We start from the raw sequence: 20,091 nt of genomic DNA on the forward strand, positions 1-20,091 counted from the left end.
TGTAGTTTGGTTCATGGCTTTGTGTGTAAGCAGCGGTGTAGCTAGGTAATGAATTGGGGGCGTGGCTAACGGAATCTGCTGCGCTATATAAGAACCTGTAACGGAATCTGCTGCTCTATATAAGACACTGTAACTGAATCTGCTGCTCTATATAAGACACTGTAACTGAATCTGCCACGCTATACAAGACGCTGTAACGGAATCTGCTGCGCTATATAAGACGCTGTAACAGAATCTGCTGCGCTATATAAGACACTGTAACGGAATCTGCTGCGCTATATAAGACACTGTAACAGAATCTGCTGCGCTATATAAGACGCTGTAACGGAATCTGCTGCGCTATATAAGACGCTGTAACGGAATCTGCTGCGCTATATAAGACACTGTAACGGAATCTGCTGCGCTATATAAGACGCTGTAACGGAATCTGCTGCGCTATATAAGACGCTGTAACGGAATCTGCTGCGCTATATAAGACGCTGTAACGGTATCTGCTGCGCTATATAAGATGCTGTAACGGAATCTGCTGCGCTATATAAGACACTGTAACGGAATCTGCTGCGCTATATAAGACACTGTAACGGAATCTGCTGCGCTATATAAGATGCTGTAACGGAATCTGCTGCGCTATATAAGACACTGTAACGGAATGTGCTGCGCTATATAAGATGCTGTAACGGAATCTGCTGCGCTATATAAGACACTGTAACGGAATCTGCTGCGCTATATAAGACACTGTAACGGAATCTGCTGCGCTATATAAGATGCTGTAACGGAATCTGCTGCGCTATATAAGACACTGTAACGGAATGTGCTGCGCTATATAAGATGCTGTAACGGAATCTGCTGCGCTATATAAGACACTGTAACGGAATCTGCTGTGCTATATAAGACACTGTAACAGAATCTGCTGCGCTATATAACACACTGTAACGGAATCTGCTGCGCTATATAAGACACTGTAACGGAATCTGCTGCGCTATATAAGACACTGTAACGGAATCTGCTGTTCTATATAAGACACTGTAACTGAATCTGCTGCTCTATATAAGACACTGTAACTGAATCTGCCACGCTATACAAGACGCTGTAACAGAATCTGCTGCGCTATATAAGACACTGTAACGGAATCTGCTGCGCTATATAAGATGCTGTAACAGTGGCCCTTATTCTGATTGACGCGGACTTTACCGCATTCTTACGGATCGCGTCTTTTCGGCGTCTGCGCATGCGTGGAGAACGCAACGCGCATGTGCCACGCCTTGACTCCGTACCAGTTCGGCCAAATCCCGTACAAAACTGTTCCCCGCAATCAGTCGGGAAATATAGGCGTATTATGGGCGTCATGCGGAATGTCACATGGGCGTAGTTTAAAAGTGGGCAAAACGGGGCGGAAACATGGGCGGACACGGGGGAGTACACTTATGTTGGGGGGCGTACATTCGGATACCACTCCGAATGCACGCGATCAAAAGGGGAAGAAATGTGCGGTGTCCACAAGTGTACTATTGCTTTGCGGACACCACTCGTTCATGCGGTAGGCGAACGTACGCCTAATGACTACAAGCATTAACACCTGAACCCAATAGAATCGACTCCTTTACTCATTACTCACTAATAGGACGCTTGTCAGTGCTTTAATTGAAACCATTGCACTTCAATTGCTGTAAGGGTTAATGTGTGCAATGCATGTGTTAGGCATGCTTGTAAGGATATATTGGCATCTAATTGATTCCAATTCCAAATAAGAAGTTTTTTATGAGGATAGGTAATTGAATAAGTGGGTCTTGTGATGTATTGCAGAAGATACATAATAGTGGGTTGTTTGGCGTAAATACTCCGCTTACGTGCGGTAGCACCGCTTGGCTCCCGTTCGGATGCGGTATTCCCGAGCATACTCTGTAATACTCTGTAATACCGTGCAGAATCGGAGTGTTTCTCCCGCACACGCATGGTTTGTATGTCGTCCGTAAACACGCCCTGTTCTTAAAGAGTGAGTCCGTCCGAATGCGGAGGACACGTGGGCGTTTCTACGGACGATGGCCGCATGCGGCAAAACACTGTAGCGTGCGGACCGCTCCGTAAGAATGCGGGAATATCCGCACCGATCAGAATAAGGGCCAGTATCTGCTGCGCTATATAAGACGCTGTAACGGAATCTGCTGCGCTATATAAGACGCTGTAACAGAATCTGCTGCGCTATATAAGACCCTGTAACGGAATCTGCTGCGCTATATAAGACACTGTAACGGAATCTGCTGCGCTATATAAGACCCTGTAACGGAATCTGCTGCGCTATATAAGACGCTGTAACGGAATCTGCTGCGCTATATAAGACACTGTAACGGAATCTGCTGCGCTATATAAGATGCTGTAACGGTATCTGCTGCGCTATATAAGACGCTGTAACGGAATCTGCTGCGCTATATAAGACACTGTAACGGAACCTGCTGCGCTATATAAGATGCTGACAGCTGTACATAAATAAATATATATACATAAAAAGATATAAACTGTACAGCACAGCAGGGCAGCAGCAGAAGCCAGAGAGATTCACTTCCCCCCCTCCCCTGGGCCCCACGAATCCCCCAAACCCCAAGTTTATTAACATCATTAATTAGCTTAAAAAGCACTCTCTGCATATGATGAGTTGCAACTCACCATTAGGATCAGAATTAGGATGCTGCCACTGCTCTCCGTGTAAGGGGGACTTCTAACCTTTGCACTTTCACATACCGCAGCTCGTCGGCTATTGTTCAGTACAGGTGGGCGGAGCCACACTGTACGCGGCGCGCATAAGTCATATTCAAACGCAGGCCAGGACAGGTAACACAGCTGGAGGCTGACTGTCACTCACTGTACGTGTAGACGGGCGGGCAGTTAGGCGGGTGCGCCGTGTAACACTGCTGGCGGGCAGCAGTAACGGGACCCAGGCACAGCAGTCAGCCTCACTCATGAGGCAGCAGTGTCTGGAGTTTTTGGTGCTCCCTGCAGACCCCGCTGGTGGTGGCTCCTCCACGGGGTCTCTGCCAAACAATCTTACGCCACTGCTCCAGAGTTCCGGCCCCCAGAGACGTGATGACGTCCACCCGCAGGCGCTGCATATTTCCTGCGCCCCCTGCACAGAGTGAGTGACAGGTGCGTGTGGGGAGGCAAGCGAGGCTTTCATTGGCGGCGGCGGTGATTGCTTGAGCCTGGCCAGCGGGGGGTGGGGGGCAGGTCCACGCAGCAGCCGGAGGTGGGGTGCGGTGTGAGTGCGGCTAATTGCCGCACCCCCCGCATCCACATTCTGATGCCCTGTAATTATAGTACGATGCAGGGATCATTTGCGGAGAGGGGGGGGGGGGGCGGGCCGGCGGCGCCAGTTGACCAATCAGCGCCCGGAGCATGAGCTCCGGTGGCTCCGCCCTCCCTACGCCTCTGTGTGTAAGTAAAAGAATTTTGTATTGAATACGGTAGAATACAGGTAACCAATGAAGTGACTGACAGAGTAGCTTTGCAGACGATGAACGTCTGGCTAGGAAGATTAGCCCCGCAGCTGCATTCATAATGGACTGTAGTGGTGAGAGTCTGTATTGGGGAGGCCTATAAGGAGACTATTGCAATAATCAATGCGGGAGATGATGAGAGCATGGATTAGAGTGTCTGCAGTGTATTGTGTAAGGTAAGGGCGAATTTTGAATATGTTTTTTTAGTTGTATGTAGCATGATTTAGAGACAGATTGAGCCTAATTCTGGTCCCCATGCAATGCTGAGAATTTAGCAGTGTTGCTGTGGACTTAACGTCGCCCACCTCTCGCACGGCTCCCAGCCTCGCTCGCCGGGTTCCCTGCATGGCTCTCAATAGATTTTTTTGCATAAACATCCATTCGCAGCTTTAGGTCGCCAACCATCAAATGATTTGGAAGGAGCACGCAAAACTAAGGTGCCTTAGTTTTACGTGTTCCCTGTATGGGAAATGGGTGGTCAGCTGCCATCCAGTGATGTCAGCTGCCCACCCACAGTAGCTGCATCACTGCCTAATCTCCATGGGAACGCCCATGAAATACTGGTGCGAACCTGCAGGGGAGCGATGGAAGTAGAATCACCCCCTGAATGGGAGAACAAAGGAAAGTTCAGAGTCAAGGATGACACCTAGGCAGCGAGCTTGTAGGAGTGATTGTCATATTCTGGGATAGAGATATCAGGTTAGTAACTACTATTTATTGGTGGAAATATCATTAATTCTGTTTTTGAAATATTAAGTTTGAGGTGGGGAGAGGACATCCAGGATGAAACAGCAGAAAGGCATTCAGAGACCCCAGCCCAATATAGATGGGGACAGGTCCGGGGAGGATAGGTAGAGCTGAGTACCATCCGCATACAGATGATACTGAAATACAAAAGAGCTGATTAGTTTGACAAGAGATGAGGTATAGCTTGAGAAAAGGAGAGCACCTAAGACTGAGCCCTGAGGTACTCCAACGGACAGAGGTAGTGAGGAGGAGGAGGTAGAATCAGAGAAGCAAACACTGAAAGAGCGATTAGATAGGTAGGAAGCAGGGCCGGTGTAAGGCTTCACAGCACCCTAGGCAAAACTTCAACTTACAGGCCCTGGTAGGAAGAGAACCAAGAAAGGGCTGTGTTCTGAAGACCTAGGGATTGTAGTGTTTGTATAAGATGGGAATGAATAAAAGTGTCAAGAGCAGCTGAGAGATCTAGAAGAATAAGAAGTGAGTAATGGCCTTTAGACTTAGCAGTGACCAGATCATTCACCACTTTAGTCAGTGCTGTATCTGTGGAGTGTTGGGAACGAAAGCCTGACTGAAGCGGGTCAGGTAAGTTGTACGAGTTAACAAAGTGTGTGAGGCGAGTGTAGGCAAGTCTCTCCAGTAGCTTGGAGGGGCATGGGAGCTGAGAGATAAGATGGTAGTGGAGATAGTTGGCTGTTCGTGATGACCCCAAGCTTCTGCAGATCTGAGTCACCCACTTGTATGGTGTGAATATTAATAAGAAAGGGCTGGATCTGTAAAACAACACAAAATGTAAAAAGGTTAAAGAAATAAAAATTACAATTATTTCAAATGTACAGTATCTGTTGAGTTTCTCCATTATTACAACGTTTTGCCCTGCGCACGCTTCAGATAAATGACATCACTCTACCCACCAGCGAGAGAAATGACATCATACCATCACAATGTCACTAACACCAGCTGTAACATAAACATGAAAAGTAGAGAACTTAAAGCTGAGATGTTAAATATTCCTTGGTGGAATGAGTCACTCGTCTGTCTGAAATCTGTTATGGAAATTGCATTTTCAGGAAGTCTCAAGAAACCGTAAATCTATAAATATGTCTCTGCTCAGACTATATATAGTACAGAAGGATTACCTTTGGAGGCCCACCCTTAGTTTACTAAGAACAATAAAATTACTTGCAGACCCTTGAACCTGATCTTTCACCCTGCTACATATTGTTCCAATGCTTCCAATCTCCCAAATGAATAAACAAATGCTTCACCTCCGAGAGTTCCACCACCAGCCCCATGAACAGGTGCAGGAGATCCGGGTGCAGGAGATCCGGCAGAGACAGGCTTCTCCTCACACCCTCAATCCTACCATGAGTCTCCCATAAGGGCTGTTCTGTGTGCTCACATTGTTACTGCCCAGATCACTCCCCGGAATGCCCTATATCAGTGGTTCTCAAAGTCGGTCCCCACACAGTTCACGATTTCCAGGTCACCTGACAGCTGCATTCATTACTCACTGACACATTTTAAAAGATCCACAGTTGGAGCTAATAATTTCACTTGCTCCTGTGAGGAGACCTGCAAAACATACACTGTGTGGGGTCCTGAGGACCGACTTTGAGAACCTGGGCCCTATATAATACAGTATCTACCAACTTGGGCCAGCATGGAATGATGACTTCTCCAAAATGTTTGGGGTGTGGCCTCATTGCAAGGGCATGGTCTATGGGCACCTCACTTCTGATAGGCCACCTCCCATTTTTGCTGGTGTGTAGCCATGGCCAGCACTCTGTGAGCCACTGCCCATGCCCCCAGCCCCTCTGTCTCCCTCAATAGATGCTGTGCGCAGGGGGGGGCATCCTCGTTATTGCCGAGCGGTTGCCAGGTCCCCCTAACTGGCAAACAATGGCGGTGGCCGGGCCGGCAGGGATGCGCAAGCATGGGGCGCATGGGCATCTTGTGCGGGTGCGCCACATTCTGTCGCACAGTGCCGGCTGGCAGGGGGATAATTGGGCAGGAGCCGCTCTAACGAGAGTGGTTCCATCTGTATATTATTTATGCTACTGCTTAAGATTCTTTCTAATGTTTGTCACAGGTTTATATTACCTATAACAGGTGAGGCCTGAGCCTGCCCTCGGGGCTCTAGACAGATGATTTACTGGCTAATTATGGCTGAAGTCAAATGAGAACGGGCATACTGTAACTGTGTTCTTGCCTGGGCAAGCATAGCGACAGATGATTGGGAATACACGTACTGTATGTGACCATTGGCTATGCAGAATGTAAGAAGACATATACTTAACTATTTATAATCTACAGATCCCATAATGCATTGCTGCTGAGCAGCCATTTTTTTCCCATCACTTCTGGGATGCCGATCACATCCCAGTTCTGCCCCTAGTGGTTTAAGCCAGGTTATAGCAGCCTTCTGTTTATTTTATAGGCACATCTAAACATAATTATTTCAGGGGAAGTGAGATTATTACTACTACAATACTGCAGTATTCCTCATATGATTAATGTCTGGAGTATTCTCTTGTTTATGGCCGGAGACCTCAGTGACCGGAATATTTATTCTGTATCATTTTCAGTCCCACCACAGTTTATAGATTTCCCCCTGGATGTGGAGGTCGATGTTGGGGAGAGCGCACGGCTTATTTGCAGCGCTGAGGGGAACCCCACACCAACAGTATCCTGGTTCCGCCAAGAAGAAGGTCCGGTGGTGCCATCTGGAACCACAGAGATCATTGATGGTCTTGGGTCAAACACAGTCCATGTAAAAAGTAAGAGAACAGGGCCTGTCCTGTATTGTGGATTCGCTGTACACCAAACATGGCAGAGAACGGGTTCTATGTCCCATCATGCAACATTTACCTAATGTAACAATACTTTAAGTAATGTTGACTTATCCGGCCTAAAGAGCGTGGGTGAAACCAAAGGAGGAATTTTGTAGAGTATTTTGAGGCATTGTTAATTATACTATTCATATCGGAATAAGTGGGGATGGTCCCCCTAGCAACCAATCAACTTTTAGGTTACATTCATCAAATACATTCTGTAAAATGAGTGCTAAAAGCTCATTGGTTGCTGTGGGCAGCTGGGTTGGGCAATTGTTAGGTCGACACGGGGAAAGGTTGACATGGGTCTAGGTCAACATGGGGTTAGGTCGACAGGTCAATAGGTCGACACAAGCATTAGGTCAACAGTGTCTAGGTCGATAGTCAAAATGTCGACAAAGTCAACATGGACACAGTTTCTACAGTGCACCACATCCTTCGGGCACACTATTTTATTCTCCCACCACTCCCTAGTGGATGGTAGAGCATGAAATACCGCCTGTCGGCATATGTCGTCTCGAGAAACAGTGAAAAACCCCATGTCGACCTTTTGACTGTCGACCTAATGACCTGTCGACCTAATGATTATCGACCAACTTGCTGTAGACCCAATGACCGTATCCCGGGCAGCTTCCCACCTGTCACTGTACACAGTTAGATACATCTCCGCCTCCGGAATGTTTGGGGTTCTAGTCTAATAGCGGCTGCTAAGCTGCGCACTTGTTTAATGCAAACACATTTCCTGTTTATGTACCATTATAGAATTAACTGTGCTTTTGTTTACATTAAGTTGCCCAACCAGAGGACACAGGAGTGTATGTGTGCCAGACTAGGAACCCATTTGGATGGGTAGAAGCGGAGATCCTGCTTACGGTCACTGGACTTGGTGAGTGCAGAGCTTGTAGTGTGCTGCAGCTTGTAGTGTGCTGCAGCTTGTAGTGTGCTGCAGTTTGTAGTGTGCTGCAGTTTGTAGTGTGCTGCAGCTTGTAGTGTGCTGCAGTTTGTAGTGTGCTGCAGTTTGTAGTGTGCTGCAGCTTGTAGTGTGCTGCAGCTTGTCGTGTGCTGCAGCTTGTCGTGTGCTGCAGTTTGTCGTGTGCTGCAGTTTGTAGTGTGCTGCAGTTTGTAGTGTGCTGCAGTTTGTAGTGACAGAAGCTGTAAGTGCCTGTGGCATTTCTTATGCTGCTATGTCAATGTTTGTGTTTATTAGTTGCCCCACAGGTGATTGCAGCCCCATCGGAGGTGACTGTCCTGGAAGGAAATCCAGTGTCCCTGCCCTGCACCGCTACAGCTGGAAACCCACTTCCTGTGCAAAGATGGGTGAAAGACTTGGGCCCTGTAAGTTGCTCTCTACTTAGTGATTGACATGTGTCTTGTCCAATCTGAAGCCTGATGCTGCATCTAGAATGACAGCTGCCTGTATTAGTACCTGTACTGTGTAATATTGTACAAACAAAACATACATGGGCGTACAGTATTCATGAGAAGAGCGCAGTGTTCTGTTATCTTTATTAAATAAATGCTAACGTTTGTTTCTGTGCAGTTTGGACAATAGAAGCCAACATCTAACTGATTGTCCCTTGCTGTCATTACAACTTGTTATTAAATAATGGTACAGAATTAGGACTGAACTGGTCTAATAAACCATGCAGTATGGCAACAAGAATATACAGTATGACTGAAGGAAAACCGCTGACATGTCCAGGGTCTCGGACAACTGCTTCCGTTGACCTCTTCTTCTAGAATTACAATTCTCCAAGTTTCCTCCATCACTGGTCCACCAGAGTTCCTTCCGGGAACACAAACTATCCCTGGTCTGACACTGAATGCCATTGTATTTAGCTTTGTCCTGAACCACAGCAACCAATAAGCAAAGACCAGGGATCTGTGTAGTGTCCTACTGGTTGCTGTAAAAATAGTCTTTTCTATAAATGAGCTTGAATTTTAGGTGCCGGGCGCTGTAATCGTGGTGGTTTCCTTTTACCATCTGAATTACTGTATAACATTACCTCATGTATTGGCAGCAGAAGTAACACTTTCAGGCAGTTAGATTTGTGTCACTAAAATAACAAGAAAAGTTGAATTTGATTTTTATTATCCATCCAGGATTTAAATTTGTGGCCTTGCTCTTTTTTGTGCCACCACCTGTCCCAACCCCCTCCGCATGAGAGTAATTAGTTCCAAACGGAGTTCATGACTCATCCTTTATACTGTTTATTTTGTATCATTTGTACTCACTGTATTGACAGATATTTTGTCCTGAGGAACACTTACTTTTGCATAACACCCGCCACTTTCAGACTAATCTAATGGTACCCGTATGAAATGCTGCAGTGCACCCAATGCCACGTCTGCACCTGTGCCACACTATTCCCAGGCCAATGTGGTCTATCCAGAGGTGCGGCCCATGTGCAGCCACCTATATACTGTATACGCCACGCAGCCACCTATATACTGTATACGCCGCGCAGCCACCTATATACTGTATACGCTGTGCAGCCACCTATATACTGTATACGCCGTGCAGCCGCCTATATACTGTATATGCCGTGCAGCCGCCTATATACTGTATACGCTGTGCAGCCGCCTATATACTGTATACGCTGTGCAGCTGCCTATATACTGTATACGCTGTGCAGCTGCCTATATACTGTATACGCTGTGCAGCCGCCTATATACTGTATACGCTGTGCAGCCGCCTATGTACTGTATATGCTGTGCAGCCGCCTATATACTGTATACGCTGTGCAGCCGCCTATATACTGTATACGCTGTGCAGCCGCCTATATACTGTATACGCTGTGCAGCCGCCTATATACTGTATACGCTGTGCAGCCGCCTATATACTGTATACGCTGTGCAGCCGCCTATATACTGTATGCGCTGTGCAGCCGCCTACGTACTGTATACACTGTGCAGCCGCCTATATACTGTATACGCTGTGCAGCCACCTACATACTGTATACGCTGTGCAGCCGCCTACATACTGTATACGCTGTGCAGCCACCCATATACTGTATACGCTGTGCAGCCGCCTATATACTTTATACACTGTGCAGCCACTTACATACTGTATACACTGTGCAGCCACCTACATACTGTATACACTGTGCAGCCACCTATATACTGTATACACTGTGCAGCCACCTATATACTGTATACATTTTGCAGCTGAGATTAGCACATTATGCTCAATACAGTCGGAGTGCTCAGAAGGATTCTATTATTTAATATGGGGGTTATTCAGACTGGATCATTGCTCTCCCACCAAACAATGGGGGTTATTCAGACTGGATCATTGCTCTCCCACCCTGTGCAAGTCTGCAAAAATACATACTCAACTCACTCGGCATCGAATGCTTTTTCCAGACTCTGCAGTCTGGGGCCAATTCGGACCTGTACGTCATGGGCCAATTTTGTCCCCGATCTTCGGGGGTATGTGCATGCGCGAACAACGGGAGCAAATGGCTTTGGCGAGTTTCACACTTGCTGAGCCATTCACCCAGGGAGGGTAGGGCAGGGGGTGGACTCAGGGGTACGTCCAGCGTTTCATGGGCGTGCCCAGAAAAATGGGGGGTGGGCGGAAGAAAACGCTGGGCGTACTCCTGAGAACACAGGCGTGTTGATGCCTTCTTGGGGTGGGTGGCGGCCATCACATGACTTTCATTACCGAAGTGAGAAAGTGGGCGTTCGGCGAGGTGGCGTTTACCTTTGGGCTAGGCTGCGAGTATATGCAGGCTAGTAAACAGGTCTGAATCAGGCCCTTTGTGCGTCATGCAGAACCTTCTCAGGCTGATTGAGGCCGGAGCTGACAGCACACGCCCTCCATGAAATCTCTTGGACACGCCTGCGTATTCCCTGACACTCCCACAAACGCCGGCTTCCTGTCAGTCAAACGGCGCTCGGCTTGTGATGGAACAAAATTACAGATTTTTGTCACTGTTTGCCGCAGTGTATTGTGATAAGAATGATTTATGACTGACCGTGTGGCAGCTGGCCATCGTGTTCTCAGGATGATCGGCATACCTGTATGTGTAACCCTGGGGCTGTAGTTCCATTCACTACATTGTGAACCTGGCCTTGAACACGCCGCAGATCAGCTCTGACATCCTGGTGGTTTATTCAGAGCTGTTGTGCGAATTCACAAGCGGATCAATTATCGACTGGCTGCGTATGGACCGTGTCGCGCATGCACGAGGCCAAACAGCGACAAAAAGCAGCTAATGATTTTTCAGCAATCCCCTCACAAATTGACTGACAGGAAGCCGGTGTTTGTGGTAACGTCCATTTCCCAGAGGACTCGGTATTAGACTGTCAGCAGTGAAGGAGTTACTGTACCTCCGTGCGTTGGAGGATAACAATCAGTTATTTGGGCACATTAATAAAATGTAACATGTAGTCAGTGGCGTAGCTACAGGGGTCGCAGCGGTCGCAGATGCGACCGGGCCCCTGAGCCAGGGGGCCCAACCCCCGCCACTGTCCCGTGTAACTGTCTTCCTCCTGGCTCCCGAGACCAAGCTACTGTAGCAATCCCCTGCACCCTGTCAATTCTTTAAAATAGTGCTGTTGTCCCATGCCCCCAGTTACCGTCCTATCCACATAGAAATTGAATATGAAGGGGCCATCAGCGTAACAGATGCAGCGTAGCGCTGGGGAGGCGGTCCTGCCTCTCTCTTGTGGCTCAACGTCACTCTTTAGTGACAAGCCAGACAGCGCGAAATACAAGTGTGCTGTCTGACCTGTCCTGCTTCCGGGGCTGATGACAGGAGACCCGGCGCGACAGTGTGCGTGCAGTGAAAACCCAGCGCAGCAATGTGAAAAACCAGCAGCGCTCTGGAGACCTGAGGTGCGGGGACCCGGCCATGCGGTCCAGAGACCCAGTGGTAGCCTGGCACTGGTGAGTGGAACCCGGTGCTGCCGAGGTATACAGTGCCACCTTTCCTCTTGGAGGGGGAGGGAAGGGGGGGATTTGGGGAGGTTCACAGAAGCACACCGCACCATCTATAGGGGGGGGGGGGGGCTGGGGGCTCTCCTGCTCTCTCTCCCCTGCTCTCTTTCCCCCTGCCACTGCTCCTTCTCTCAACCCTCTGTCTCACCTCTTTATCTCACTCTGCCCATAGACTTTATCCTCTCTTCTCCCCACTTCTTTCCCCATGCTCCCCCTCTCTCTCCCTCTCTCTAACATACTCCATCCCCTCTCTTTACCTGTGCTCCCAAACCCCCACCCCACACCCTCTCTATAGCCCTAACTCTCCCCGATACTCTCTCCGATGGTCTCCCCCCAACCCCACCCCTCTACCTAGCACAGTCTCACACAGTGGGACGTGTAGTTCCACAACAGCACTGACTCCAGTCCTGTCAGGCTTGTCACCTTTTATTTTCTTGGACCGAGACCGAGATTTTAATTTTGTTGTATGTAGGGGGGCCCCAAGCTGACCTTTCGCACCAGGGCCCATGAACCCTTAGCTACGCCCCTGCATGTAGTGATGTGAACCAATATATGTATAAATAATCCAATTTGGGCATCTGCAAGGAACCCATTATCTCCCATCCGTCTTTGTAACTTTCCTTTGAAGAGTAAATACAAACAACAGGCCTCTGCTAAGTATTCACATCTGTCCTCTTACGTCTTCTTCTGCCAGCTGCACTTCCTCTGGCGTCATTCCGTTGACGGATCAGGTGGGCTACACATAGAGCCAGCCCTCAGAGAGGATGCTGGGAGCTACGTCTGTGAGCTGTCCAATGCCGCAGGATCAACCAATCACAGCGTCCTCCTCCACGTCCATGGTAAGGAGCAGACTATACTGCTAAGAAATGACAATGTTATTATTAGTGTTCTGTAGTCTGTAGATTATGGTAACGCTGGGTACACTAAGGGCCTGATTCAGAACATTAGCAAGGCTGCAATTTTTGTAGATTGGTAAATTATGTGCACCGCAGGTGGGGCAGATGTAACAGGTGCAGAGAGAGTTAGATTTGGGTGAGTTATTTTGTTTCTGTGCAGAGTAAATACTGGCTGCTTTATTCTTACACTGCAATTTAGATTTCAGTTTCAACACACCCCACCCTAATCTAACTCTCTCTGCACCTGTTACATCTGCCCCACCTGCAGTGCAGCATGGGTTTGTCCATCTGCAATAACTGCAGCCTTGCAAACAGGTCTGAATTATGCCCTAAGTGACAATGTCATCGATTTCCCTTGACGTTGTGGACAGACGATATAGTGCGTACACACTGTGCGATGTTACGCACAACCTATATCGTGCGTCGTTCTGGCGTTTGATATATCAGGTATATATGTAGGTAGTCTGTAAACACTGAACAACATACTGAAAATCGTTAGCAATATCATCATCAGAAGCGTCTACACCAGGGGTTCCCAATCTTTTTTAAATCACGGCACCCTAGGAGTATCAGAATTTTTTCACGGCACCCCTAGGCCAATAAAAAATAATTCAATGGGGTTTATATGCGATTCTTAGGGTCAGTTATGTGGTAAAGGGCAGGATTTGCTTCTGTTTGTACACATTTTATGATTGGCAGCTGCCAGCAGTGGTTTTGCTCATAAATAATTAACCATTAATAATTTGAGTTGGTCCTGGACCACCAAACCAGGGCACCCCTGCATGTGACCCGAGGCACCCCAGGGAGCCACGGCACACAGTTTGGGAACCACTGGTCTACACAATGGACCATGTGAACGATTTTATTCAATATCCATGGGAACCGGACATATTATCTAAATATCCTGTAATATGTCCCCAGCTTTATGTTCCTGTCTGTCTGTCTCCTACACTCCTGTACAATGTATCCTTTCCATCCACAACAAGTGTTTGATTACCATATTTTAAGGTTGTTTGTAAGAAATTTGCATAATGCCACTTGTGTAACCAATGGCAGACTAGTAAAGCTGGTTTGCAGTGACCATACAGGAACTGTGATTTACACTGCGAATGCTGAATCTATATACTGTACTATGTATAGCAACATATTATTTTACCTACCCCCAGTGGCTCCGACCATTGCTCCTGGACCTGCAGAATACATTGCTCAAGAGGGCAGAGCTGTAACAATATCATGTAACGCCAAAGGACACCCACCACCTATTGTGACATGGGCAAAGGTAACATATTATATTATATAAAGGACCTTGTTCGATATTGTCTTATCATCTGAAAATTCACATTACCTATCTCCGATCAGGGAGAAGAATTGCTATCCCCAGACAGCAGCCTTTACCAGGTGAATAGAGATGGGAGCCTCATGATTCTGCTGCCCTCTAGTGCTGACTCTGGTCATTACACCTGCACTGCTACAAACCAGGTGGGGGCCACTAGCCGAGTGTCCCACCTCTCAGTGAACAGTAAGTGTCACCTCATACTATCTCTTGTTTACATTGATTACTAGGACATTAGCCCCCACAGATGGAGTTTTGCAGTCATAGCTGTAGGGTATCATGTAGTGTACTTAGTGGAAGCTGCGGTCTTACTTTGTACCCCCCAAGGCATTTTTTATTCGATCTAAGAACATTTAAGTGACTTTGGGAATGGGAGCAGGTCCATGTGATGTCATGAAGTCACTCAGTGGTCGCAGAATGCTCCTCTGGGAACGTTTTGGCCGGGATATCTTTGAGGGGCCCATTGGGATCAACTGGCCCCTAGGCAGGGTCCTAGGTTTTCCTTGTGGAAGGTACTCCCCTAGCTTCATTATTCATATGACAAAGACAGTGAGGGGAAATGTCAGCGTCATCATAGTCTTTCCCTGTTATACCCGGCACCACTGTAATAATGTATTTGTGTCTTCTTCGTAGCCAAGCCCAGGATAAATGTGAACATGTCTGATGACCCAAGTGTCCCGATCCAAGTGGTGGCAGCACTGGGGGCAGAGATCACGCTGTTATGTGAAGTCCAAGGTGTGCCGCTACCCACTGCTTCTTGGAGGAAAGACTCTCTACCACTGCCCATTGTCTCTGCCAGGTATGCCAGCCTCAGAGCAATCTGAGTTATATGACGTCATTATCAGCAGAGAAAGGGGCAAAGTTATGGAGCACTAAAGTGTTTCAGTTATAAATAAGCCCAGACAATAAGCGCCAAAGGGGATTGTTAGAGGTGCTACATTATACCAAGTGATACCGTTACACACTGTACGAAGTGTCGCATTCACACATTATACCAAGTGATGTCATTACACACTGTACGAAGCGTCTCCTGTACACATTATACCAAGTGATACCGTTACACACTGTACGAAGTGTCGCATTCACACATTATACCAAGTGATGTCATTACACACTGTACGAAGCGTCTCCTGTACACATTATACCAAGTGATACCGTTACACACTGTACGAAGTGTCACCTTCACACATTATACCAAGTGATGTCATTACACACTGTACAAAGTGTCGCATTCACACATTATACCAAGTGATGTCATTACACACTGTACGAAGCGTCTCCTGTACACATTATACCAAGTGATACCGTTACATACTGTACAAAGTGTCACATTCACACATTATACCAAGTGATACCGTTACACACTGTACAAAGTGTCGCATTCACACATTATACCAAGTGATGTCATTACACACTGTACGAAGTGTCGCACTCACACATTATACCAAGTGATACCATTACACACTGTACGAAGTGTCACCTTTACACATTATACCAAGTGATGCCGTTACACACTGTACGAAGTGTCGCATTCACACATTATACCAAGTGATGCCATTACACACTGTACGAAGCGTCTCCTGTACACATTATACCAAGTGATGCCATTACACACTGTACGAAGTGTCGCATTCACACATTATACCAAGTGATGCCATTACACACTGTACGAAGTGTCGCCTTCACACATTATACCAAGTGATACCGTTACACACTGTACGAAGTGTCGCCTTCACACATTATACCAAGTGATGCCATTACACACTGTACGAAGTGTCACCTTTACACATTATACCAAGTGATGCCATTACACACTGTACGAAGTGTCGCATTCACACATTATACCAAGTGATGCCATTACACACTGTACGAAGCGTCGCATTCACACATTATACCAAGTGATACCGTTACACACTGTACGAAGTGTCGCATTCACACATTATACCAAGTGATGTCGTTACACACTGTACGAACTGTCGCATTCACACATTATACCAAGTGATGCCATTACACACTGTACGAAGTGTCGCCTTCACACATTATACCAAGTGATACTGTTACACACTGTACGAAGTGTCGCCTTCACACATTATACCAAGTGATGCCATTACACACTGTACGAAGTGTCGCCTTCACACATTATACCAAGTGATGCCATTACACACTGTACGAAGTGTCGCATTCACACATTATACCAAGTGATGCCGTTACACACTGTACAAAGTGTCGCATTCACACATTATACCAAGTGATACATTACACACTGTACGAAGTGTCGCATTCACACATTATACCAAGTGATGCCATTACACACTGTACGAAGTGTCGCCTTCACACATTATACCAAGTGATATCGTTACACACTGTACGAAGTGTCGCATTCACACATTATACCAAGTGATGCCGTTACACACTGTACGAAGTGTCGCATTCACACATTATACCAAGTGATGCCATTACACACTGTACGAAGTGTCGCATTCACACATTATACCAAGTGATGCCATTACACACTGTACGAAGTGTCGCATTCACACATTATACCAAGTGATGCCATTACACAATGTACGAAGTGTCGCCTTCACACATTATACTAAGTGATACCGTTACACACTGTACGAAGTGTCGCCTTCACACATTATACCAAGTGATGCCATTACACACTGTACGAAGTGTCGCCTTCACACATTTAGGGACATTTACCAAAATGGATTCGTAGAAAAAAGGTGTATTCGTAGGGAGAAATACACCTTTTTTTTACGAATTTGTATTTTCGGGATTTACAATCCCAAAAATACAACAATTCGTAGTCCTAAAGATGGAACATTCGTATTTGTAGTTACAAATACGAATGTCTACACCATCGATAGAATACGACAGAAATCACCATTCAAAAGAATGGTGGTTTCTGATTTACTAAGCAGCCGTATGGATAATACGGCTGCTTAGTGGTGTAAAACACCCACGCAAATACGACAGGAAAATAGAACACCATTTTCATGTCGTATTTGCGTTTTTGCCTGCACGGATCTGACTGAATTCTATTGGCCGCCTAGCAGGCCAATCAGGAGCCGACTTTCTCGGCTCCTGATTGGCCTGCTAGGCGGCCAATAGAATTCAGTCTGAGGAGAGGCGCCGAATATGAAACTTCAGCATCTCTCCTCAGCGCGATGCACGGACAGCGGAGACAGCGGGGACCGGCGACAGCAGGAAGATTACCTGGACTACGTCGGATCAAGACAAGACTTCTTCAGCGCAGGAACAGGTGAGTAGGATTTCCTTCCACAGCTCCAACATGGATTTCTTCGGACCCGGACACCGCCATGGACCTGGAGGACGACACGGACCGTCGACATGGACCTGGAGGACGACGCAGACAGCCGACATGGACCTGGAGGACGACACAGGACATCAGGACCAGGGCTACCTACGGGATCAAGAAAGGTAAGTATCAGTATGTATGTAATGTGTGTATTAAACTTTTATTTAAAACGGGTGTCAGTGTGTTTTATTTAACTATTTTTTTTACGGTGGCACTACAAGACCCAGCGGGCCCTTTAATGCCCAGCAGGCTGGGACTTGTGGTTATCCAAGTCCCAGCTTGCTGGGGAGGCTTGCTGGCACTTGTAGTGCCACAGTAAAAAACAATGGTTTTTATTCTATTTTTTACACAAAACCATCAGCTCGATGCCCACCGCCCAGGGGCATCGAGGACAGCACCAGGCTTCAGCCTGGTCAGGTAAGTCCTGGAGGGGGGGACCCCTTTATTGGGGGGGTCCCCACTCCCCCAGGGCCCCTGGCCAGGCTGACTGGTCGGTAGGGTTAATGCTTTGGCCGGGGGGACTTGCATAAAAAGTCTCCCCCCGGCTGTGGCATTACCCGCTGGCTGGTTTTGCCTGGGGCTGGTTCTTGAAATACGGGGGACCCCTAGTCATTTTGTCCCCCGTATTTTGGGAACCAGCCCCAGAGCAGGAGCCTGGGGCTGGTTGTTAAAAATCGGGGAACCCCTATTTGTCGGGTTCCCTGATTTTTAATTACCGGCTCCAGGCTCTGTCAGCCTGGTGCTGGTTTCGGCTGTGGGGGGGACCCCACGCCGTTTTTTTTTTTAATTTATTTTTTTTTCTATTTTTTTTACACCATGCAGCCTGCACGGATCTGACTGATCCGTGCAGACTGCTAGAAATAATTCGTATTAGCAGCCGTATATACGGCCGCTAATACGAATCATTACACCATCGGAGGGTTACAAAGCAGTCGTATATGACTGCTTTGTAACTGATCCTCCGGAACACGACTTTGCATACGACTTAAACAGTCGTATGCAGTCGTAGGGAAAATACCAATACGAAAAACTAGGTTTTTCATATTGGTAAATTTCCCCCATTATACCAAGTGATGCCATTACACACTGTACGAAGTGTCGCATTCACACATTATACCAAGTGATGCCATTACACACTGTAGGAAGCGTCGCATTCACACATTATACCAAGTGATGCCATTACACACTGTACGAAGTGTCACCTTTACACATTATACCAAGTGATGCCATTACACACTGTACGAAGTGTCGCATTCACACATTATACCAAGTGATGCCATTACACACTGTACGAAGCGTCGCATTCACACATTATACCAAGTGATACCGTTACACACTGTACGAAGTGTCGCATTCACACATTATACCAAGTGATGTCGTTACACACTGTACGAAGTGTCGCATTCACACATTATACCAAGTGATGCCGTTACACACTGTACGAAGTGTCGCCTTCACACATTATACCAAGTGATACCGTTACACACTGTACGAAGTGTCGCATTCACACATTATACCAAGTGATACCGTTACACACTGTACGAAGTGTCGCATTCACACATTATACCAAGTGATGTCGTTACACACTGTACGAAGTGTCGCATTCACACATTATACCAAGTGATGCCATTACACACTGTACGAAGTGTCGCCTTCACACATTATACCAAGTGATACCGTTACACACTGTACGAAGTGTCGCCTTCACACATTATACCAAGTGATACATTACACACTGTACGAAGTGTCGCCTTCACACATTATACCAAGTGATGCCATTACACACTGTACGAAGTGTCGCATTCACACATTATACCAAGTGATGCAGTTACACACTGTACAAAGTGTCGCATTCACACATTATACCAAGTGATACATTACACACTGTACGAAGTGTCGCCTTCACACATTATACCAAGTGATGCCATTACACACTGTACGAAGTGTCGCATTCACACATTATACCAAGTGATGCCGTTACACACTGTACAAAGTGTCGCATTCACACATTATACCAAGTGATACATTACACACTGTACGAAGTGTCGCATTCACACATTATACCAAGTGATGCCGTTACACACTGTACGAAGTGTCGCATTCACACATTATACCAAGTGATGCCGTTACACACTGTACGAAGTGTCGCATTCACACATTATACCAAGTGATGCCATTACACACTGTACGAAGTGTCGCCTTCACACATTATACCAAGTGATGCCATTACACACTGTACGAAGTGTCGCATTCACACTTTATACCAAGTGATGCCATTACACACTGTACGAAGCGTCGCCTTCACACATTATACCAAGTGATGCCATTACACACTGTACGAAGTGTCACCTTTACACATTATACCAAGTGATGCCGTTACACACTGTACGAAGTGTCACCTTCACACATTATACCAAGTGATGCCGTTACACACTGTACGAAGTGTCACCTTCACACATTATACCAAGTGATGCTGTTACACACTGTACGAGGTGTCGCATTCACACATTATACCAAGTGATGCCATTA

At 46.9% G+C, this 20,091-nt stretch overlaps 1 protein-coding gene across 2 annotated transcripts in view; it reads left to right on the forward strand.

Moving 5' to 3' along the window:
* HMCN2 (hemicentin 2) overlaps positions 1-20,091 on the forward strand; it is a 268,528-nt gene that overhangs the window by 78,562 nt on the left and 169,875 nt on the right. For both annotated transcript variants that reach the window (XM_083160863.1, XM_083160864.1), the window contains exons 16-22: positions 6,821-7,012; positions 7,857-7,952; positions 8,274-8,401; positions 12,706-12,850; positions 14,074-14,186; positions 14,267-14,426; positions 14,874-15,039. In XM_083160863.1, coding sequence (XP_083016989.1) covers positions 6,821-7,012; positions 7,857-7,952; positions 8,274-8,401; positions 12,706-12,850; positions 14,074-14,186; positions 14,267-14,426; positions 14,874-15,039 — 1,000 coding nt within the window. The remainder of the gene's footprint in view (positions 1-6,820; positions 7,013-7,856; positions 7,953-8,273; positions 8,402-12,705; positions 12,851-14,073; positions 14,187-14,266; positions 14,427-14,873; positions 15,040-20,091) is intronic.

This window comes from Crinia signifera, chromosome 9 (genome assembly GCF_055691185.1).
Source record: "Crinia signifera chromosome 9, ASM5569118v1, whole genome shotgun sequence".
NCBI lineage: Eukaryota > Metazoa > Chordata > Amphibia > Anura > Myobatrachidae > Crinia > Crinia signifera.